Source organism: Alosa sapidissima, chromosome 21 (assembly GCF_018492685.1).
Source record: "Alosa sapidissima isolate fAloSap1 chromosome 21, fAloSap1.pri, whole genome shotgun sequence".
Classification (NCBI taxonomy): Eukaryota; Metazoa; Chordata; class Actinopteri; order Clupeiformes; family Clupeidae; genus Alosa; species Alosa sapidissima.
Window position 1 is genome coordinate 21,235,264 of NC_055977.1, and position 24,641 is coordinate 21,259,904.

General features: G+C 42.6%; 1 protein-coding gene across 1 annotated transcript; it reads right to left on the minus strand.

Annotated features, from left to right (window-relative positions):
* Window positions 1–357: 357 nt before the first annotated feature.
* On the minus strand, window positions 358–21,008 carry LOC121695916 (prolyl endopeptidase-like). The gene is given in 16 exon segments (XM_042077103.1): window positions 358–757; window positions 1,300–1,456; window positions 2,636–2,767; window positions 3,060–3,154; window positions 3,403–3,539; window positions 4,392–4,495; window positions 6,260–6,457; window positions 12,749–12,940; window positions 13,144–13,249; window positions 14,477–14,598; window positions 15,451–15,660; window positions 16,043–16,103; window positions 16,105–16,174; window positions 19,302–19,435; window positions 20,264–20,338; window positions 20,842–21,008. Coding segments are annotated over 16 exon segments (2,130 nt in total). The 5' UTR covers window positions 20,884–21,008; the 3' UTR covers window positions 358–462.
* Between the last annotated feature and the right edge of the window lie 3,633 nt (window positions 21,009–24,641).

Here is a 24,641-nt window from a genome sequence, read left to right on the forward strand (position 1 = left end):
CATGGCTTAGTCTAGAGAAAGAGCCTGACATTTGGCCAGATTTCAGTACTGTGGTTTTGGCAGTGGTTGTCATTGTGTGTGCATAATGGTAACGCATAAAAGTTGTCTGCTGTTGCCATCTAGTGTTGAAAAGAAGGATTACAGACACTGTGCAGTGTAGAACATAATACATTTTCCACAAAAATATGACTTTTTAAAATGATTATTATTTGGCAGTGATGGCTTATTTTGAAGTTGCATTTGATGATCTAATCAGAGGTGTGTGAATGTTATTGAGAGCAAACCAATTTTGCTTTCCAGGGATACGTTTCCCAAAACAGCAACTTTGTTCGTTGCAATGCAATTTCCCATTGCCAACCAACTAAGTTGCTAACAGGCTAGCAACTATGGTTTTGGGAAACGCACCCCAGGGGTACTTCATAGTTTTCAGTTTTGTTCCATTGTGCTTTTGTCTCCCCCCTCTCAGTCCTTCCAGCTGAGGCCCAGCACCTGGGCGATGAAGGCGTAGACGTCGGCGTCCTCCTGGATGGCCTTGGTGGTGGGCTTGCCGGCGCCGTGTCCGCTGCGCGTGTCCACGCGCACCATCAGAGGCTGCCGCTGGCCGGGGCTGCGTCCCACGCCGTGCTGCAGCGCCGCCACGTATTTGAGCGTGTGCAGGGGCACCACGCGGTCATCGTGGTCCGCGGTCAGAAGCAGCATGGCCGGGTACGGAGGGCCGTCGCGTGGGGCAGGGGGGAGGTTGTGCAGAGGGGAGTACCTGGGAGACGGGATTCACAGAGGAGGTGGAAAGCGAGGGATTGGGTGGGGACAGAGAATGAAGAGGAAGATGAACGAGGGATAGTAGAACGAGAGAAGAGGGGAAAGAAGTTGAAAGATTACAGATGACAACAAACAATACACATATCAGCACACGCATTGAAATACAGAGTGCAGTGACATATCAATGATGATTAATGTGGGACCGTACAGAGAGCTGCTACTATTTGTTCCTGTTGTGGGAAAAGGATTAGAGGTGAACAGTAGTGCCATGTGGCTCTTTGTACAGCGTGTCTTTGATGTGAGGGGAGCATGTAATTGAAGAGAATGATGAGGTGCTGATCTGATATTTAAAGATCAGAGCATCAAAGGGCCCACAACACAGCAGCCACAATAAAGACACACACTCAGGCTAATGGATTGTTTGTGTGTCAGATTAACTGAGCAAATAATTGTTTGTGTGTGTGTGTGTGTGTGTGTGTGTGTGTGTGTGTGTGTGTGTGTGTGTGTGTGTGTGTGTGATAGAGAAAGAGGTAAGAGTACTTGATAAGCCACTGGAACTCCTCAGGCTTGTCCGCACAGCCATAGTCAGTGGTCCAGGCATGGCCGATGGTGAACTTGTGGAACTTGAGCATGTCCATGACCCCAACTTCAGCCACGGCACAGCCAAACAGCTCCGGCCGCTGGTTCACACATGCCGCTGGGATGAAACACATACACACATTACAACAGCTATATGTACACCTGTGTATACACCACACACACACACACACACACACACACACACACACACACACACACACACACACACACACACGCACACGCAAACTAAACTACAGCACAACATAAAGATGTGTACCTATGTAGTGTCCACTCACTAACACACACACGTTTAGAAACTCTTGGCCTTCTCTACCTGTTCTCCTTGTAAACTTAATATCATACGGTCACTTCATAGCATTAAAAACACTACACTGCACTACACATGCACCCACAGACACCCATTCGATAGTAGTTTCAAACACATTTTTTTTCCATGTCTCAGTAATACCTGACCTCAAAGTCCATTAAAGCTACACCTGTGGGCCTCTTGACCCTCCCTTCTCATAGACAACCTGATCACTAAACTAACCACACGACCCAGTCCTTGTCTATCAGCATTCGACTGACTGATGGAGGAGTGCAGGTGCAGACTATTGAATACTGTTGGAATAGTGGTGTCCTACCATATGGTGGATACACCCTCCATTTAACCGCAAGATTCACTGTTTAATCTGCCATTTAATTATCAAACTGATTGAATCTGTCCTCTGTTTGATTCATCTATCATAAGCACAGTGTTTGAAAAAAAAAAAAATCCCTCGTCTTTTTTCCTCTTTACTTCTTTTCTTTTCTTTCCTTCTCCTTTTTGCTTGGCAGTTGGCGCGTGATTGATGGGTTTTCCTTTAAGCTGCACACTGAATTGGCTATGCCGCTGGAGAGAATGCAAAACTTTGTCGGCACTCAATTCAAGCGCTCAAAAGTAATAATAAAAAAAAAAAACCTCCATTTAGTTCTTGGCAAAGCGCTGTTGTTGTTGGTGGGGAAGTTAAAACATCTCTTTCCAAGCTTAGTGATCAAAGCGATTGCTTCCAGTTAAGCTCCATTGTTTGGTTTTGCAATTGAATACACATACAGTATACACACATACTTGCACAGACACTTAGTGTACATTATGTACACATGTGTGTACACCTACTGTATATGTACAGCTGACACTGGCTCATTTAACATACAAATATATCTCTGACTATCTCTAACATATGAATACACACACACACACGCACACATACACATATACACACACACACACACACTCCTGCTGGGCATAGGTACACACCCACGAGCAGTCCCCCATTGGAGGCTCCATTAATGGCTATGCGGCTGGATGTGCTGTATCCCTCCTGGATCAGATACTCAGCAGCACACTGGAAGTCATCGAAGCAGTTCTGCTTGTTTCCAAGCGTGCCACCTACACACACACACACACACACACACACACACACTGAGGGTTACAACACAGTACACTCTAATCTCCTTGTTGTTCTGGAGTCAGCTGTCACTGCCTCTCTGTTAGCTTTCAGCAGCAGGACTGAACGCACAGACAGTGACAGCAGGCCTGCTGTTAGGGACATAATTAGTTGTCAGTTAGAGGCCATGATTAAGTCTGGAGTGCTGACCACACAAATGAATGAGTGTGTCTTTGTACTGTTCTCTGCCTCCAGTGTGTCCAGGGGTGGGTGGGTGGGGGGGGGGACTAGTACCTTTGTGCCAGGTCTGGCCATACTCTCCCCCTCCGCGGATGTTGGCCACAGCCACAATGCCGCCCAGGTGTCTGACGAACAACAGGTATGAAGAACTGCGAGGACAGAGAAGAGTAGGGTGTTACTTTGCTCTCCTCTTTGACTATCTATATCAGTCTATCCATTAATATCACCATCAATCTTCTCTCTCTCTCTCTCTCTCTCTCTCTCTCTCTCTCTCTCTCTCTCTCAATGCAATTCAATTCAATTCAATTGGAGTTGGCAAAGATAAAGAACAACATGGTACAGAGTAATACTTCAGAAAAATAAACAACAAAAATAAAATGACAGCAGTAATATTCACTTGTAGTATGGCTGAATGGAGTGATCGAAGCCTCCGTAACCATAGAGGAAGACAGGGTTTGTCCCATCCTTCTTGATGCCACGGGCATGAACAAGGAACATGGGGATCTTTATTCCATCTCTGCTTGGGTAGAACACCTGAAACACACACACACACACACACACACACACACACACACACACACACACACACACACACACACACACAAGCAACCAAAAACTGATGAAGTTGCAAGTTGCAACAAACTGCAGCTGCAACACCTTTCTTGTCATTAACCACAACCATTTAGTCACATTATCGGTATGAATTCACAAGCTGTCCCTAATCAATTGTGTTTGATATTCCCATTCTCCCCACTGAAATGAAAATGTCTGCTGGGAAACAATATTTGATCAAAGGCATGAAGATACAGTGCACCATGTGCAAAACCTGTTAGAGAAGAATGTATGCTCTGTAAAACTTTGGAAATGAGACAAGCCCATTTCATGTGTAGGTCATGTCCAGGTTTTAGTGTGGACTGCTGAAAACTGCTTACATTATGATCAGCTTCTAGTATGTACTGTGATATACAGTACCATGTTCAGACAAACTAGGAAATGGTGTGGCTTTGAAGGAATTCCTTCATAGAGAACTTCCTTGTAATGTACAGTATGTGTCCGCAGGAAAATCCCAAGTTTTCTGATTCACCCATGTTTGCATGCATGATTGGAAACATAAATAATTTAAAAAATGTTGCTTAGTAATTAAATTAGCTGTAGTTGATGTGGCAATGATCCCATTATCGTATTAATAAACGTAAATGATGTGGCATGGCAATGGCCATGTTGACTGCAGTAAAAAAAATTAAATAAATAAAATAAAAAATTTGTTTGATTGTGGTTTGTTTGAAATCTCACATACAGCTCAGCAGCTGAAATGCTTCTGTGCGTTGAAATACTCTCTCTGTTTATTTCTTGTCACTGTCTTGCTGTTGGTGGTGTCCGGCTCACCTGTGTGGTCTGGTAGTCCTCCTGCTGGATTCCCTTCACCTCCACCCGTCTGAAGACCCGTGGCTCTGGGGGAGACTGGCTCAGGTCACAGTGGAAGATGATCCCTGGTGGAGAGGAGTGTGGGAAAGAAGAGGAACAGAGAGAGAAGATGAGAGGAGCGGAGGAAAGATGAGAGGAGAGGAGTGGGGGAGAGGAGAAGAGTGGAGGAAAAATGAGAGGAGAGGGGTGCGGGGAGAGGAGAGGAGAGGAGCAGGGAGAAAAGAGGAGAGGAGTGGGGAAAGAGGAGAGGAGAGGAGTAGGGGAAGAGGAGAGGAGAGGAGTAGGGGAAGAGGAGAGGAGTGGGGGAAGAGGAGAGGAGCAGGAGGAGAGGAGAGGAGGGAGGAAAGAGAGGAGAGGAGTGGGGGAAGAGGAGAGGAGCAGGAGGAGAGGAGAGGAGGGAGGAACGAGAGGAGAGGAGTAGGGGAAGAGGAGAGGAGTGGGGGAAGATAAGAGGAGCAGGAGGAGAGGAGAGGAGGGAGGAACGAGAGGAGAGGAGTGGGGGGAGAGGAGAGGAGGAGGCCACTCAGGTTAGGGCAGAGCAGAGATCTCCCATCCTGACTCCCCACCCATGAGGGTCTACATTGCAAAGTAATTATTTGTTCCTATTGTTCTTGTTAACTTGCCTTCCATCCTCCAGTACATTCAGACAGGGTTAGTGTGTGTTCGTTTGCTGAGGGTTGTAGTGTGAATGCACAGAAAGGTATCTTGGGATTGGGACATCTGTTGAACTCTACAGCTTTGTAGCCTTATTCATAACAGTGAATGCCAGTGAATGCCTGTTTGTTTTATGGCGCGACTGTGCACAGCGTATAAAAAAGGAAAATACATCTTTCACAGCATGACTTGGCTATATTTCGCCAAACCACACCCATTAGCATGGTAGTGACCTGCCTCTTAGTAGTGCCCTGGGTGTTGTTGATCTTTTCAAGCGTCTTGAATGCCTTTTTGCGTAGTCAGATCGTTAGTTTGAGTCCAAAGTGGCTCCCTGCAGCTTTAGGGTTAACCCTGCGCTGTAGGTGAAGATCAACCTGGGCTTCAGGCCCTTAGACTGAACTGGGGCATCAGTCTGACTCAGAGGTGATTTCTGTTATCTGTTTTTCAATCTAAGAAGTGCTCAGGAGACAGCAGAGCTTGCCCTCCTGACTCCGACTCAATAATTACACTATTTCAAAGACACGGTTCTTCAGCTAAACAGTCATGTTATGCAACTACAACAAACCACTCACACTCATTAACGCAAGACATGTTGAGGCATGGCTCCATTGTCCTGTTACAAAATCAGGAGCTTTTCTCGAGAATGATAATGAGACAAAGACTGAGACAAAGGACATGATTGTGTTGGAAAAGCACAGGAGGGTTTGGGTCTGAGTCACAGTACAGAAGTGTGAACAGTCTTTGCTGGAAGAGGGTTTGGTCAGTTCTGTTCTTTTCTGCACTTTTATTTCTGCTTGAGAGAAGTTTACTGAGAGAGGGGGGCTGCTCATGATGCTTCGACAAATCTACTTTCAGGCTTATTTTCTAAGTTCAAGTTCAAGTTTTGATGTTTATTAGAGAGGAGCTCATGCTCAGCAGCATGTTAAAACTCTTATGAAGGGGCAGCAGAAAACTGTATTTAATGACATGGCACTAAAAAAGAAGACACTTAAAACTAAATGGGGTAAACAAATGAAAAATGCAAATTCTCTTGGCATTCAGATAAACATAATCATAACAACAACATCATAATCATCTTTATCTAATATCCTTATTGAGATTTCTAAAGGCATACATGTCATCTGATGATCTGTTACAGTATGTTTCCTTATGCTTGCTTTCATAAATGACCATACCTGGCGTGGTGAAGGAGGTGAACTTATAGAAGAAGTCAGAGTGCTTCTTCTTACAGCTGATGCCTACCACCGTGCCCACATCAAGGGGCAGGTCTCGGATCAGCTCGCCTGACGACAACTCTCTCAGCTGCAGCACATCCTTCACGTCGTGCAGATAGTTCACCAGGAGGTGGCGCTGGTTCACACAGGCCACAAACCCTGGGAAAGAGAAGAGGCAGGCAGGTGCACGTTAACACTGCATAGTGAACCTCAAATACAGGCACACAAATAGTAATCCAACAGTATTGACATTTCTTAATGTGCACATGTATAAATAATGTGGAAATACTATTATGTGCCTACCGGTGTGTGAGAATAAGAGGCAAATTGCTTATCATTGGCGATGAGTATGAATCCGAAATAAGATAGAAGCTCTATGCAATGACTGGAATGGTTTTAGCAAAATGTATGTGCCGTATTGCCTTAGCTTGTACCTTCACATCCAAACAAATACTAAACATTAAAGGAGAATTCCGGTGATTTTTCACATAGATCGCCATTTCTCGAGGTCACCGTACTGTCGGTACAGGAAAAAAAACATCCTTTTTACCTAGCTTGAGTTGCTGTAGTCAACAGTTAGAGCTTCCAGGCAGCTACCGAGCTACACTCTGGGGGGCATATTCATGAGCCCCCATGTTAATGTGTAGCACTGTAGCCAGAGACTTTCTAATGAGCAGACACAGCACTCAAAGGATCTCCCATAGAAATGTATGGGGTTAGTTCGTAACGCAAACATGGCAATCGTTTACACATACAGTTTAGGGCCGCCGTGGCCCACTGGTTAGCACTCTGGACTTGTAACCGGACGGTTGTCAGTTCGAGCCCCGACCAGTGGGCCGTGGCTGAAGTGCCCTTGAGCCGTTGAAGCAGGCAGCTCACTGCGCTGGGATTAGTGTGTGCTTCACTTCACTGTGTGCTGTTTGTGTTTCACTAATTCACCGATTGGATTAAATGCAGAGACCAAATTTCCCTCATGGGATCAAAAAAGTATATATACTTATACTCAGAGCCATATAAAGGTAGAGTTGCGACAATGGGTGTTAAAAATTCTTTAAGGTCACATGATTCATGTAAACTTCAAATAGTTCCCGGAAGTGATTGACAATGGATTAGAATCTTTTACTGTCTATGATTAGAATGCATTAAATAGGCTACTGTTCAATGATAGACAGAGCCACGATTTTGGGTAATTGACAGTCAATAAATGCATTGATATAAAATATTTATAACACAGTGCAATTATTGTGTAAACTATGTAGTTATCCTACCATTACAACAATATTAAATTAAAATATAGCTGCAAGCAGCAATGAGGGGGCCAAGCAGAGAGTTCAGCAGGCAAGATTTGCCATGTAAGTCAATGCCGTTGCATCAGACATATAGCGTTAAGCAGTCACAGCAAGTTCCATGCCATACAACCAGGGTAGGAATTTCACGCCCCTTGCGTTGGCCGTGATGCCCCTTTGAAAATCAGAGGTTTACAGGCCACGGTGGCCTTGGTGCCCCCTTCTTTCAATATTCTGCTTTGCGTCCTACTAATAGCGATTTTTATTTAGCCTGTGGCCTGTCAAAATAATCTTAGAATTCACAGCGCAAATTAATTTAGTCTTTTACGCAGTGGAGAAAGTGACAGTGCAAGAAAGAAAGTGCGTCCAAATTCACCCATTCTTCTCAGTTTAACTACTCGCGAAGTAGCCTACTCATCATCACACAGACATCACAAGTATCACATGAAAGAGCTTTTTCTCAGCTTTTAAACGTTGTTAGCCGATAATTGCTGTGTTGAACGGTTCGCGATAAAAGTAAATAATATAATTCAATTTAATCATACATTCTACTGAAGGTTTTGCGTCCATGATCTCCCTACCCATTCATATCGGTGGAATACTTCACGAACCCTTCTTTTAACACATGACAAACCATATATAAGAATAAACAGCAGACCTTACCGAACACAAAGGTGTAAAACAGTCCCCTGTACAGTTAGCTGTTCCAGAGTAATCCAGTTTCGAATTTGCAGTAAATTTCGACATGCATGGATGTCTCCAAATTTGGGCTTTAAGTTTTACAATGTGTTTAAATTGTTCCACATGATTTCATAGTGGGCCAAATACAAAATAAATCTTACAAATATCGCCTAGATATTGGTAAATCAGAGGACAGCTGACTAACAGTTTGTGAAAGTAGCCTTAATGATCACAAAATGCTAAGCATGCATCTAGGCTATTTGAGTTTCTTAAAGCTGAGCTGTGCTTAAATTGTTCAATACATGATTTCATAGCAGGCCAAATATAAAATAACTGTTATATGTAGCCTAGATATCTGTAATTATTAGATGATCAGAAGATTTACAGTTCTATGTAATATGTCATTTTTCATGTTTTTGTCATGTTTCATACAGTGATGCAGGTCTACTGCAGTGAATAGGCTAAATACAACTTTGATCATTTTTATATGCTATAGTTAACTTTGGCCTTGGTGCCCTGACATGTGGCCTTTGTGCCCCCCACCAAATATGCCCAACTGAAGGCCAAGTGGCCTTGCCCCCAGAATGGTGAAATTCCAAGCCTGCATACAACCCAAGATTGGCTGAGTTACAAGGTCAAGTTTCACATCAAAACATAACTGATTTTGTGGGGCTGAACCAGGGCTGAGTGTCGCCGCCCCCTCCCCCAGCCAGCCCACCGCCGCAACCGCCTCTGCCCATCCCACCCCGTCCCACCCTTGCACGCACACATTAGAATGAACTAGATGGAACTTGCTGTCATCAGTTTCACATCAAAAATAAAAGATTGACTGAGATATGATCACACTTGCTGTGATTTAAACATAGAGGTCAACAATTGACGTCATAGGGTGTGTTGAACTCGGCTTGGCCCAAGGATTCCAATGATACCTCATTTTGCCATTCGGGTCAACAGGTCAAAAGTTACGTCCGTAAACACAAGTCCAACTTTGGCCTGTTGGTGGCGCTAGAGCGCTTGAGGTGCCGGCATGAAACTTGGTGAAATGAATTATTGGACTGTCCCCAATTAGTGTGCAAAATTGTATAACTTTTTACCAGACGGTTCTATGGGCTGCCATTGACTTCCATTGCAAAATAATGCGCATCAGCAACTACTGGCCAAAATGCATTTTTGTCAATTACGGTGCCCCCTAGAGGTCAAATGTCACCAAATTTCTTGAGCGTCCTCCCGATGGGGTCTGAGGTACATGTACTAAATTTGGTTTTGATACATGAAAGCGTTGCTGAGATATGAAATCACTTCCTGTTTGGCGGCTTCGCCGCAAATTTCGATTGGCTGGTACAGGTCAATGCTTCTGTCAATTGTTCCAGAAAGCAATGCACTCATCAGGCATGGTCTGAAGATGGTCTCTACCAATTTTGGTGAAGAACAGATGAAATTTGTGACCTGCGAAAACTTGTACGTGTTTTTGATTAAATTCAATATGGCGGCCGAATCAATTACGATGACATCACAAGTTGGCTTGTGTTGACCTAAGGACCTTCAACAGTAGTACCAGGCACCACTAGTGTGTTTTAATTCTAAGCACAACTGCTGCTACAGGCCAAAAGCCATGTTTCTTAATTACAGCGCCCCCTAGAGGTCAAAGGTCACCAAATGTCTTGAGCGTCCCTCTGATTGGGTCCTGAGTCCATGTACTTAGTTTGGTTATGATAGATGAAAGGGTTGCTGAGATATGAGCTCACTTCCTGTTTGGCGGCTTCGCCGCATATTTCGATTGGTTGTTACGGGCGAACGGTTTTAGTTCCGAAGACAAAAATCGATAACTTTTGTGCGGATTGGTCTGAAGATCATATGTATTAAGTTTCGTTAAAATTGGACAAACTATGTGAGGCGTGAAACTTTAGTTTCACTTTCGATAAAATCCAATATGGCGGAAAATCCATCATGGCGGAAAATGACGTCATAGGGTGCGTTGAACTCGGCTTGGTCCAAGGATTCCAACGATACCTCATTTTTGACAATCGGACAAACGGGTCAAAAGTTACTTGCGTGAACGCACGTCCAAATTTGGCCTGTTGGTGGCGCTAGAGTGCTTGAGGTGCCATCATGAAACTTGGTGACATTAATCATGGGACTGTCCCTAATCAGTGTGCCACTGTGTCACAACTTTTTACCAGACGGTTCTATGGGCTGCCATTGACTTCCATGGCGGAAGAAAGTTGCATAATAATAAGAAAAGATAGAAAAACAATGGGTGCCTTCGCAGCCTCGCTGCTTGGCCCCCAATTACAGACCTTATATCTATAGCCTGCTATATAAGGTGACCTTTTTCTCCGCCCTTTTACGTATGTGTCACTTAATATTCATTTCTCTACAAAATCAAGACGGGAGATTCTTTAGAAAACGCAATTGCACCCACCCCATAAGTGTATCTAAATTAGGCCTATCGCTATAAAATAAATGACCTCGTTTAGTGACTCGAAAAGCTGTAAACAGTGTTTTTGAGACTGCGTGTAGCCTACAAAAGCGAATGGAGCTCCAGTGAAATGTTGATTTTGCAAAGAGAACCGGTAACACAGCTAGTCTAACATTAACTTCTTTGAGTTTTCTTTGAGTTTCTTTCTTTGAGTCCCTGATCTGAGCTAATGAGCGAATTACATTAAGTCGTTTTTTTACGTAAAATGTTTTAACATCTCCAGTGTAATGGTGGGCATGCTAAGTTAACCGTAGCATTACCTATTCAGTAACCCCAATGCGAGTGATCATAATACAATATAAAACGTGACATGTAAGTCCTTCGATAAATAAGCTATGAACTCATAAACATTAACAGCATTTTGTCATCGTTGTCATTCACCGTGCTGTGAACAGCATTAAGATGCTAGGCTAAAGAGCTGAGATTCAGACAGATGAGCACCTGGGAATGGTTGTGCATCGTGTCAGAAAATAGCAATTTGATCTGCGCAAGCTTGGTTTGAAACTTTCTGGGGATGGGGATTTTACACGATCCTTCATCACTGGGCTAGTGTGCCCTGCTGTGTTAATGTGACCGTGCTGATGCTAACAGCTGCAGCTCCCTCAAATCTATGTTCTCTCGTGCATATTAGGCTAGCTTTTGCCAATGAAAATGAAAACTAAAACTTAAACTAAAACTTAACTTAAACCTGCCACGTGTCCAGTGCAACACTTTGAACAAAGTGTCTTTTAAGTATCAGCCAAAAATGTCTGCGGGCTAACAGTGTGTCAGTTTCTTGGAACTGAGGAACATGCCTCCGAGCGAAGTTACACCACAGTGTCAGCTTGTCAATGACAGCTTCACTTTGTTAATGTTCTGGAACTGATCAGAGTCTTGATCCTTTTATGTCTGGGTAAGAGTGAGAAGGTTGTGTGCGGGCCAAAGGTGATCTGAGGTGAGTTTGTACTGCACTTAGGGCCATCGACCCACACACACACACACCCAAACACACACAAACACACCCACACACACATACTATTATGCGGTTTTTTAGCTCGCAGCTCAGAAATCAACAAGTTGCAATCATTTCCAGGACAATGTTTCAGTGTGTGGGGTCACTAGAACTTCCTGTCTCTGCTGTGCATTCTCACTATTACCAAAACAGGTATTTTAATAACATCGTAAAAAGCCTTGAGCCTCATCATGACATTGTTAAGATAAAGCATGAACCATCCCTCACCTCTTCCCTACAGGTCATGCCTAAATGCATTACTGCAATACCCAGTGGAACAACTGACATATTCTGATAAGAGAGTGACTCTTTGTTGACAATAGGAAAATAAAAGCAGACAGATTATGTGACTGAGTAAACGAGAAGTATTCACTTTCTCTGGATTAGCATGCGGTCTAATGTGGCTATTTATTTTACTGGGCGGATGTTGCAAAGTAACGAGACACGAGAAGTTAAAAAGTCCTAAATTATAGCAGTCAAACTGTATGGCAGTTTCAAACTCAGCTCACATCCTGTTTAAGAATTGACAGAGCGAGAGACAAGTCGGGGCAGTAGTACAGCAGTCAGGAGCTGACAGACTAACTGCACAGCCAGCAAGTCCACAAACCCCAGAGTGGAGTTGCATCAAGTCAGCCTGACCTGGGACATGTTGTGTTTTTGAATCTTGCTGGGAAGGCCCGGATAGTATGACTCATGGCTAGTAATTAACAGGTGGTGTCTATTTCACAAATGTGGTTATTATGAGTTCCACCACTTGCCTGGTGACCTACCGGCATAAAAACATGCTATAGTCAGGAAAGATACTGCTCAGGGCATTGTAAGTAGGATGGCTGGCTATGCTGTTAGCATTATCAGGTACACTGCTATTAGCCCACCATGGGCACATGCATGTTGCTGCTCTGGTTCAGAACAGAGGTGTTTCAATCATCAATCCACCCCTTGATGTGCCATTATCTGTGCTTCCTCTGCCTTGAATTGTTGTAAATCTGCGCGTATGGTCTCTTGCGGCTCACCCAGGACGTCTTTGGGGTGCTCGGGGATGAGGGTGCTCCACTGGGCCGAGTCTGGCTTTTGGAGGTCGATGTTGATGAGCCGGTAGCGCGGCGCCTCCAGGTTGGTGCGGAAGGTGAGCAGGCTGCCCTCGTTGGTGACGTACGAGTACTGTGCCTTGAAGTTATCCACCAGTTTAATCCAAGGCAGCATCCCTGTTTGACACGGTTGTGTGGAGATTACAGTATACCACACTACAGTAGACAGTGCAGAATTTACAGGATAAAAGTATAGTAATATTTTTGTAATTTCCTCTCCCTCAGTGATCGAACCTTTACTTACATCTGAAATGGGACTAAGACTTCATGAGAGGACAAAAAGCATCATGGACAACAACAATACACAGATGGATACTAACCTTTGATTCCATTGGGTAATTGCTGTAGGTCACAATACCATAGCCGGTTGACTGGTTCACAGCCTTCAGTAATGGACAGAAGAGCATAGCGTCCATCATCAGAAACCTATCAAAAGTCAGAGAGAAAGGGATAGATAGATAGATAGATAGATAGATAGATAGATAGATGTACAAATATTTCTTTAATACCAAGGAAATGACACAAAAGCACAACAATACATGCATGGCTGTCAATACAGTATGTACAAGCTTTATTAAATCTGCAGATATTAGCAGTTTTGCCTGCCTGGCTAGCTTGGGAGTCCAGGTTGATTGTGGCTCACATGGCTGTGGCTATGATTTAGACCACTTAAACAATAGCAAAAATGACTTCTGACCTAAAAGGAAAAGGAGATTTTGGTCATGTCTTTTACCAAAAACTGGCAAAGAAATACTATGAGGAAGAAAAGCCAGGGTGTACAGAATTGGCATGATGAGTAACCAGGATTAATATCTCAGTCACTGTTTCAGCCTGTGTCTTCAGTCTGCAGACAGTGGGGAGCCTGCAAATAATGGATGTGTATTTGGCATAACCATTGGCACATTGGCTAACACAGCCACAGGAGGAAAAAGGAGAAGAGGTTGTGACTAACTTGTGTGTTGGACAACTCAGCCGCAAGTTCTCCTCTGGGTCTTAGAACACACAATGACAACAACTCATAGTGGATGTATATGGTTTTACTGAGAATTCACTTGAAAAGGAACTTGGGGTTTTGTTGTTTGGCTTATGTTTGGTCTAGTCTTGCATCCTGCCTGACTATGTTTAGATGGAAAACACTCTTGTCTGGTGGCACTTATGGGAATGCAGATGCATGTCATTATCTCACTGAGAGGAGATAGTCTCAGACAGTCCCCCTAGATCATTTCCTCAGACTGGCATTCCAGTACAATATGTAAGCTGTATTTCGTGGCACTTATTAAGCAATCACATCCGCTCCGACAAAGCTACAGTAGTACATCAGGGATTTTTTTATGATTCCAGATAAAGTTGAAATGTCTCTTCATCAGTTGCAGGATGACGTTGCGTACCCTCACCCCCCTGCCTGTACCTGAGCCCCAGTAGTCACACAAGGTCTGGAAATCAGACTGATGCTAAAGAGACTTTTTACAGTAAACCAGGTGAGGAAATGCAATGATTGTGTCACATGTGTGAAATGTGGAGTGACAGGTCCTGAGGCAGTGTCTGATTAACTGCAGCACATTGTGACACCAGAGCAAGAGTGAATTAACATGGAAGTTGGTGGTTTTCATGCCAAGGGAAGTCTTTCTTAATCATAATAAGCAAACGTCTCACCGTTACTCCACTGTGCCATTTTGGGTTGTCAGGAAACTCTGCCACCAGGATATCCTCAGACTGGCTGGTCCCTATTACATGGTAGTAGAGCTTCTGGTTGAGGTTTGATGTTGTCTCTGTGCCTGCAATAAGGAGAAGTCATTAACAAAAGAAATATGATCAATTGTATTGTCTTTTTCAAACATAATTGCATAAGTGCACAGGTGCATCTAAAAAAAAAAATATATTGTGGAAAAGTCCATTGCCCTGCCTAGACTGAGAGATTAAAGGCTCAGAAAAACCATTACCGGTGTTTTGACTCAATTAGCGGATTTGAGCTCTTCTCAGGTCGACATTTCTGTACTATAAGTTCGGTTACACTTTACTTGACAGTATCGACATAAGAGTGACATGACACTGTCATGAATGTGTCATAAACAAGTCATAAACGTTTATGACATAACACTTCTGTTATTAAGTGACATTCGGTTTTTGTCATAACAAGTTATGGTTAGGATTAGGGTTAGGGTTAGGATTAGGGTTCATGTGTCATGACAGTGTCATGTGTTCATGACAGTGTTATGTCACTCTTATGTTGATACTGTCAAGTAAAATGTTACCATAAGTTCTTTATTCTAATATTTTGAGATTCTGAATTTTTGAATTCCATGAGCTATAAACCGTAATCATCAAGATAAGAATAATCAACATTAAAAAAAAAAAAAAACTTGAAATATTTCACTTTATGTGTAATGAATCTAGATTATATGAACATTTTTGCTTTTTGAAATAAAAAGCAAACTTTGAACTCAGCTCACTTTGTGATTTATGTACTCCAGATGCCAACACCCATGCATACATATAAACAAACATCTTCACAACAACATTCAACGCCCCACCCCCGACACGCATCCATCCCACCCCATCCTTCCTTTCACCTTCTCCCCTACACACTCATGCATACAGAGATATACAGTATATTTGGCAAGGCATACCATCTGCCTTTCCATCCTGAGGAGGGTAGCAGTTGTAAAAGACACCCTTTGCATCATGGGTCCAGGCCAGGCAGCTGAACTTGACCCTCTCCAGCACATCGGGCAGTGGGCTCAGGTCGTCCGCCTTGATGAAGCGCACCGTCACCCAGTCGGAGCCGCTGGTGCTCAGACCGTACGCAAAGAACTCGCACTCTTCAGAGAGGCGCCCCACTGCAGCAGAGAAGGGGGAGTGAGTTTGATGGAGGTGAAGTAGGGAAATAGGGATGTGAAAATGAGGGAATGAGTTCTAGAGACACTACGGGCATGGCGGGTGCGCACAGCAATGACCCACAGACAGACTTATTTACAAACTTTGAAGACAAGAAATGAGAGTAAAATAGAGAGACAAGTAGAGGAAGGGAGAGAGGGAGGGAGAGAGAGACAGAGAGAGAGAGAGAGAGAAAGGTGGAGGAGGTCTGCTGTTTTATGTGCCACGTGTTTTACAGAGCTCTGAGTCTCAGACCATTAATGGGGCATCAGGGGTCAGGGTCATAAATTGGGGTCGGAGAGTGGTGTTTTGTAACATCATATGAATTTCGAGGGGAGAGCTCACTCTTTAGGGCCACAGTTCCATCTTCAGAGAGGGTGTTTGGGTCAAAGAACACCGTGGCGGGTACCGTCCAGAGAGTCCTGCACATACAGCACATCCTGGTTCTGCAGGCCCTGGTTGTGGAAGTAGAAGTACCTGGAGTGGGGCAGTATGACTGTTATTAAGACATGTCATTCACAACCGACTCCACACATGATAAGATACCAGGCCTCTCCCTGATCAGTGCAATTATCCCATCAGAGCTAATTACCATTATTATTTTATAGAGAATTATATTATTAATTAGAGAAATGGAGATGGAAAGATTAACCATCTAAATCCCATGAAATGAATGAAATGGAATATAAAACATTCTGTAAATATGGGAAAATAACAAAGGGATAATGCACCTCTGAGCAGCTGATATGGAAGCGCCAGCATAAACTCTTACTGTATGTCAATTTTCATTATTACATTGCCTAAACGGGATAATACAGCATACACTGTTTTTTTAGTACAAATACAACCCCTAAACAGAAAAAGTTGGGACGTTGTGTAAAATGTGAATAAAAACAGAATGTAATAATCTGCAAATCTCTTAAACTCATATTTAGTTGCAAAAAGGACACAGACAACATATCAAATGTTCATGGAAAATATATGTTAATTTTGGATTTGACACCAGCAACATGTTTCAAAAAAAGTTGGGACGAGGGGTAACAAAACGCTGTAAAAGTTATAATGATAGTGATAATGATAAAGAAAACAAAATGAGGAATGTTTGAAAACTAAATATGGTAACCGGCAATATGATTGGGTATGAAAAAGAGCATCCCAGAGAGGCAGGGTCTCTTAGAAGTACAGTAAAGATGTAGGGGTATTCATCATTCTGTGTAAACCTGTGTGCACACATGATGAACCAAAGACATTTTAATGCTTCTTAAGATGAAATTGTGAAGTTTTTTGGGAAGTTCATCATCTACAGGACATAATATTATTAAAACATTCAGAGAATCCAGAGAAATCTTTGCAAACAAGGGAAAGAGCTGAAAAAGAAATTGGATAGCTGTGGCCTTTTGTACCTCAGATGGCACTGCATCAACACCAGACCTGTTTCCAGACCTGTCATTGTATGGGCTTAGGAAAACCTCTGATAACTATTGTCTATGTGCACAATTTGATACTCAATTCAAAAACTGCAGCCAAAGCTGTAACCGCCAAAATTGTATTGAGACATGATACAGAAAATATCACCGTCTTTAAAATGGACTGAGGTAACATGAAAAAAGGTCCTGTGGTTAGACCAGTGAAAATGTGCCATTGTTTTTGGAAATCATGCACTCATCTGGGCTAAAGAGGAGAGGGCCTATCCAAGTATCCAACCTATCCAACTTGTTTTAGTGCTCAGTTCCAAACCCAACATCTACAACGATGTGGAGGAGCATTAGTGCCTGCAGCAGGGGTCGCCGATCACGATCGACCTGTAGATCTTTGGGACTTTCCCAGTAGATCGCTATAGGCTATACCGCATGATTTATTCAAGTCCCGCAAATCTAGCCATCATAATGCGAGAAATTCCCGTACAGCGCTGTCTGATAACATTAATCTAATAATGGAGCGGCGTGAATGCGGGACCAACTTCTGACCTGAATGGAACGTAACCCCAGAGACACACACACGCGTAGAGAACCACTTTGTAGGTGCGCTATCCAGGAAAGGAAAACGAATGTTTAGCGATCAGGAACAGTCAGGAATTTTGCAAACACAGAAGGAGTGGCCATGAGATGCAAATGAACACGGATGTGTTCTCCATTTGAGGAATGTAATCAATTGCAGACGTGCACACGGAGCGTAGGCCTAGGTTACTTTCACTTTCTAGAGTGCGCATTGACGTGAGAGATGCTTCATACCAAAACAGTGATCAAACATTTTCAAATTGTATGACTTATTAACACAAACAATTAATTAATTTAGAAAACCAAAACCAAAATAATGCAAGTAAAGACTATGTTGTAAAGACTATCATTGACGCCTGTATAAGGAAAATGCGATTTCGGTTTGGAAAATGTATGTCATCCTTGTTTAACCCAGACTAAAAGGAACAGAGGCACGGATTCACTGGGGATGTGATATTTTTGACCTGATACATTTGCCTAAATAAAAGGCCTTAAATTGGCCTTAAATTGGTTCTCTTGAGCTTCAAGGTAGATCTTGCCTTTGTTCAGGACCGAGGTCAGGGATCTTGGGCTCAAAAAGGTTGTTGACCACTGGCCTACAGCATGGGCATCTTGTACATTAAGCAAAGCACATTCCACTCTGAATGATGTATACAGGTTTTGAGCAACATATACTGCCATCCAGGCAATGTCTATTCCAGGGATGACCTTGAATATTTCAGGAAAACAATGGCAAAATAAATTCTGCACATATTTAAATTGTATTTCTCCATATAGGAAGAGTCTAGGTGCTAAAATGGCCTGTCTGCAGTCCAGATTTTCCCAAATTAGTTGCATAATGGAATGAAAAACATGACTTAGAATACCCCATACTGTTGAACAACTGAAATGGGACAACATTTCTTTCTGAAAACTCTAGCAAGTGGTCTCTTCAGTTCCTAAACATTTAAAGGATTTTGTTAAATGAAGGAGGTGAAGCAGACCAGTGGTAAACATGCTCCCGTCACAACTTTTTTTGAAACATGCTGCTGGCATCAAATTCAAAATTAACATATATTTTCCATGAAATAGTCCAAATGTTCATTTTTTTCTATGTCCTTTTTGTATGAGTTTACGAGACTTGTTTAATTTCACATTCTGTTATTATTTATTTGCATTTTATAAAACGTCCCAACTTTTTTTTGTTTTGGGGTTGTATATTTTCTTTAGAGATTATCCAGCTATGCATTCCGGGTGGGTATCTTTTATTTCTTATTCTTTGGGGGTAGGCTCTGCCCCTGCCGTCTTGTTCCGGCAGGATCTGCAAAGATCTGCATGCCCAGAGACCTGAACCGAAGACTCTATCTCATTGTTTCTTATGTCTCCTTTAATCTTTTGGTGGATTAAAACATTCTTTTAACTGCCATCATGTCTTTTTGAGTCTTTCTGGTTGAACTAGCAGGTCAGTATTGGGCCTCGTCAGCTTACTGTAAACAGAACTGATCCAGACATTATGACACAGGCCCTCTGGCATTGCTCAACATGCATACATAGAGGCCAGAGATTGCAGCATGCTGGGAACAGCAAACCTCACATACTCCCCCATCCCACCCCATTCCATTCCTCACCGGTTCCCTCTCTTGTAGGGGCAGCTGAATTTGGGGTAGTCGTAGAGTTCAGTGAGGCGCTGGTGGAATTGTGTTCGCACAGCACAATTCTCCAGGAAAGGCATCGTCAGTTGATTCTGTGCCTCCACAAAAGCCTGAGAGCAAAACGCAATACAGATGTGGTGAGAAAGAGGTTATGTAGAGGCAAATGGGAAGCCTGCAATTGAGAAACTGAACTAAATGACTTCCAGGTAAAAGGTTGTAAAGTCAGAAGCAAATAAACAACAGATGGAAACTGGTCTTAATTACTATAAGCTGTTCAATTGTCTTTAATACATGAAAACTCAGATAAATGTTCTAAAGATGTATGTCTTAATCACCTATTATACCCATTAGTCGAATGAGATCTAGGGAGTTAACTTAAAGGAGGGGTTTGAGATGCTTTCTGAAGCCTTTTTTGCTGAATTACTTGAAATCTTCACACCCCGATCGCAGTAAGTTAATTAGATGCTCAGGTGTGTTTGAACCTGCCGCTATTGTATATGTAATTAGTGTCTACACAGACTCGGTTGGGCACTAGGAAATCAGCATGTTACGATAAAGAAGGATTTATGTGTGTGTTAAAATTGTTATTATTGAGCAAACAGGATATTCAGTGTCTGAGTGAAGATGTAAGGAGCAGAATACAACAGAAGATGTTATTACAACACAGTTAACGCTCCACCGGAAATACATGAGTGTACAGGAAAAGCATTGGAGGACAAGGAAAAGTTGTGCATGTAGTCTATTGTGTATTTTCAAAATCTAGGATCCTTCCAGGATCCCGGATCCCTCTTTTAAGTAATGGGTTGAGTTAACTTAAGCTAAATGGTTCTGAGCTCCAGTGGAGAGAATTGTGTGTACGTACTGTATGCATTAGTTACACTGTTGTGCAGGGAGGATGGATATGCAGACACATTGAGAAACATATACTGTATTTTCACCTTGGTTTCCTCACTATCTGGGTCCTCTAGCCAGGCATAAGGATCACAGATCTTGACGCCATGATAGTCATCCACCTGAAGAAGAGATGAGCTGTTAGCACCTCTACAAGTTGATGTATATGGAGAGTACACACACACACACACACATTAATCAATCAATCCCTATGTAGAAACAGAAACATTTGGCAGTACTCTCTACAAACTAAACCCCACAATAACATGTTGGCAGTTTGGGAATGTTTTTTTTGTGTGTGTGTGTGTGAATAGATTTTAGATTCTACAGACGTTTCATTGCAAATAATCCAGAATAATTGGAGATGAGCTAAAAGTAAATGACACAACAGGGAAAAAAGGTAGCCACATAAAACCCACAGAAAGAGACAGCAGCTTGATGCGCATCTTTCCTCCTTATGACCCCCAACTTCGGCATGGACCCACCCCACCGCACACACTCATACATACATACACACCTACCCCCATACACAAAGGCCTGCTGCTTCCTGTATCTGAATGCCACTGAGTGTGTACATGCCTTTAAGAGGACACCGTGGGGTCTGCAACATGAGAATGGCACCCACCTTTTCCTCATCTCGTCTTGCGCCAGGGTACTGGAAGGCCATGACAGCTTGTAAGCTTGATTAGTCAAGAGGTTGTTTTTTTTTGGTCTGTTTCCTTGCTCAGCTCTGCTCTATGCTAAATGCTACAGTGTGATAGCCCCTAAAGTGAAAGTGAAATTAAAAATGTTCTTCCTGCTTTCTCCCATACTCCCTCCTCCCCCTGGCCCCGGCTGCCTGCAGCTCTTGCTCAACACGCATGCCCACGCTCACTGGGACTCACATGCAACAAAGAAGGGAAATGATGTCATGCTGAGCAAGCTGAGACTAACTTTGGAGTGCTGGTGTCGGGTGTCAAACACAGAAGGGCAGAGAGAATGTGTGTGTAAGAGGGAGTGGGTTTGAGTGGGAGTAAGACTTCCAGTAACACTTGTTTTGCTGTGCTCTGCAGAAAAGAAAGGACATTAAAATTAGTATTAAGTAATAGTTGTATGAACGTTTTGATAAATGTTATTTGAATGTTCACCCACTATGAGTTTAATCGTTTAATCGTGTCAAATGTTTAACCTTTTTTTTTGGGGGGGGGGTGATGGATGCTTTTTTACATCTGTATTGTTTATAGTTATATGCTTATATGCCTATGCTACATGTATAGGAGCCATATACAAAAAACGGATGAAGCCGTGATGAACAACTGAAATTATATTCATGTCTATGTCATATGTCTTTATACTGGAAATATGTTCTGTATTTCAGGCCCATCAACCACAAATTTTTAACAAAAGTGCTCATCAAGCAGCCGGAACACGCATAATAATGGGGTGGAGCTGCGTTAAACACATGTAGCAAATTAAGCCCTGTTTGAGTTGAGTAACTTGGAGATGCTGGGAAGGGTGGGATGATGGCTGGGTTCAGACCTGTTCTATCACTGGAGATTGCACACAGAGGAAAAAAAGCATCAACAAATGAATTGGCCCTAGACGGGAAGAAGTGTTTGCTGATATGATCAACTTACCAGCATTCAGAAAATGATGTAATCAGGGTTCAGACATCGACTAAATCTCCGTAGCTATTATCAATAACAATGGTTCAGTTGCAGAGCTAGTGAGCGGAGCCGAGCGGTGCGAATATCCTGATCCTCACTCACGCTCCGCTCCGCTCACTAGCCCTGTTCAGTTGTTGGTGTTTCTCTATGCCTTTTATGAAGTTTGTTGTCTTAGCTAACTTAGATCCAAAGTTGTTAGGCTTATACGGCTTTAGACTTAGACATGTCAAACCTTACCCTGACCCTGACAACAGAGTACCCACAAATCTTTCCTGAACCCTGTGAACTCTGAGTGGTCCAGTCCTACACCGGTGTGCCAGTTTGTCTACCAGAGAACAGTGGCTTACAAAAAGACATTGTAATTATAGCCTCAGTTTACACAGGGTAACATAGATGAGAAATATACACCCATGTTAAAGGTGCTCTAAGCCATGTTACGTGGTTTCTAAGCTAAAATATTTTTTGTCACATACAGCAAACTCCTCACAATCTGCTAGCTGCCTGTCCCCTGAATACACTGTAAAGAAACAGTCTCTGTGGATATCGCAGGCTCCAAAAATGGCAACAAAAACAGCCTGCTCCAGCCTAGCGAGATTACCCAACATTGCTTAAAGCACCTTTAACTGGTGATATCACAAGTTAAAATATGCTTGAAATTTAGATCACTGTCAATTTATACACCAAGATTTTTTAACAGTATCCTTTGCTTTGAACTAGGGCTGTCAATCAATTAAAAAAAATAATCTAATTAATTATATACTCTGTGATTAATTAATCTAAATTAATCGCATATCATTTTTGCTGTGAAAGTATTTTAAATATTTAAATTCAAATGAATCATTAAATAATCAGCATTAGTGACATTAAAGTTCAAAAATACTTTTATTATTACTTTCACTTTTCAAATAATGGCCATAATAATCTATGATGACCTAATATGCTGAGGAAATAAATTCAAAAGTGCTTCGGGAAGAAGTTTTTTTTTTAACATGCAAGGCATTTCAGGCCACAGACATAACCTAGGGGACACAATGAAAATAAATTAACACTCCCCTCAATGTCAACACTATTTCTTTGCATTGATGTGCAACTTTCGAGTTGACAGACTCCGGTGATATGCAAATTCCTTACTGCAGACATTGTAGAGGACTTTATTTTAATCAACACTTTATTTTTTATCAACACCATCAGGCCGTTTTTTAAAAGTAAATGTTCCAATCAATGATCTAGGCAGCACATTTTCTTCTCTCTCCTTCATTTTACAGTCTAACGGTTACTGACTAGAACGGCTCGGGGTCAAAGGTCATACGGAATCGATTAATCTGCACTATTTTTTTTAATCAGTTATTTTTTCTCAAATTAATTAATCGAAATGAATCAGTTATTTTGACAGCCCTACTTTGAACCCTTTTGTGTCAAGGAGAGTGGCAACCCTTTAGTCTTTCTCCCTTTTACCAAATATAATTACTTCAGTTTCAACAATGCATCTCACAGACTTGTCACACTCATTTTTCGCAAGTGGACGAAACTGCCACACTAGTGGTCCAGTCACACTAGTGGCCCATGCACACAAACACAACATCCCACACACACGTTCAAATATAGTATGCACACCAACTGTGAAACCTATTTGATCATGAACACATCTCAGTAGCTCTGCATTGTCTGTGGGTGATAACATATTCGGCTTGGGGCATCCTACCATCACTGTTTTTTTGATCCATCATCACTCATCCTGATTAAGCTTTTTTGGGGGCTTTCCTTTATAAAGTCAGGAGCTGGATTAATTCACTGTGGCAATTCCTATCCATCCCTCAGGCACAGTGACTAAGCCAAACACACCCATAATAACACACCTGTCTATTCCTAGAGCGTGTTGTGCTGGAGAGAGTGCCTATCTAAGTGTAAAATTACTGATACTTAGACAACTGTGACCCATCAGTGACACTGGTACATGACAAAGCAGGGCGTGTCGTGTACATGTGGTGGTTTCTCAAGAGCGTTTGAAGTGGGCAGCTTAGTAACATGTTAAACTATGCTAATGGACAAGGAGGTGAACGTGGACTTCCTTCCTGTAAGTCGCCAGATTCAAAGTAGTACACTCAGCTGGAGGAGTTGCAGGACCGGCTTTTGTTTGCCTATGTGTGTAATGGATGTCTTGCATGTGTCCTGTAACCAGATTTTGCGGACACACACACCCACACGTCTGCACTGTGATGTATTTATTGTTCATTTGCTGAATGCTGAGCAAGAGGGGAATTTTATCCAGTTGAATGACTCAAGGCCAATTATCTTCTGTCCGATCCAGCAAGGTGTTCCAAGGCTTTTAAAACTCCCCTGAGTACACATTGCATGGCCCTTTAATGTGGGAGCCCTTCGTAGAAATGTTTAGTCTTCCTCACTGCCCTCACTGAGGCAGGTGTCTGGCTTTCTCCTGACTCACTGAAAGCTCTCACCAACCTCTTCCAGCAGACAGTGCAGCCATAATTGAGCCAATAATTGGCTTGGAATAGCGGTTACCTTAGTGGAGTGGTATTCAGGAGAATTGAGAGAATTTCCAGTCATGTTTCATAATATCGCTGTTTGTTTAAATTATTTGCTGTGCCCTCCAGTAGCCTGGACTGTACACTCTCCCCACGGTCCCTTCCCACAGCCCCAATGTGGTAACAACTATGATGACTTGACATGCAGACCAAAGATTTTAGATGCGCCGCCGTGACAAGTTTTATGTAGCTCTACATTTGCCCCCTAAAATAGAAAAAAGGGACATTGTTCATTG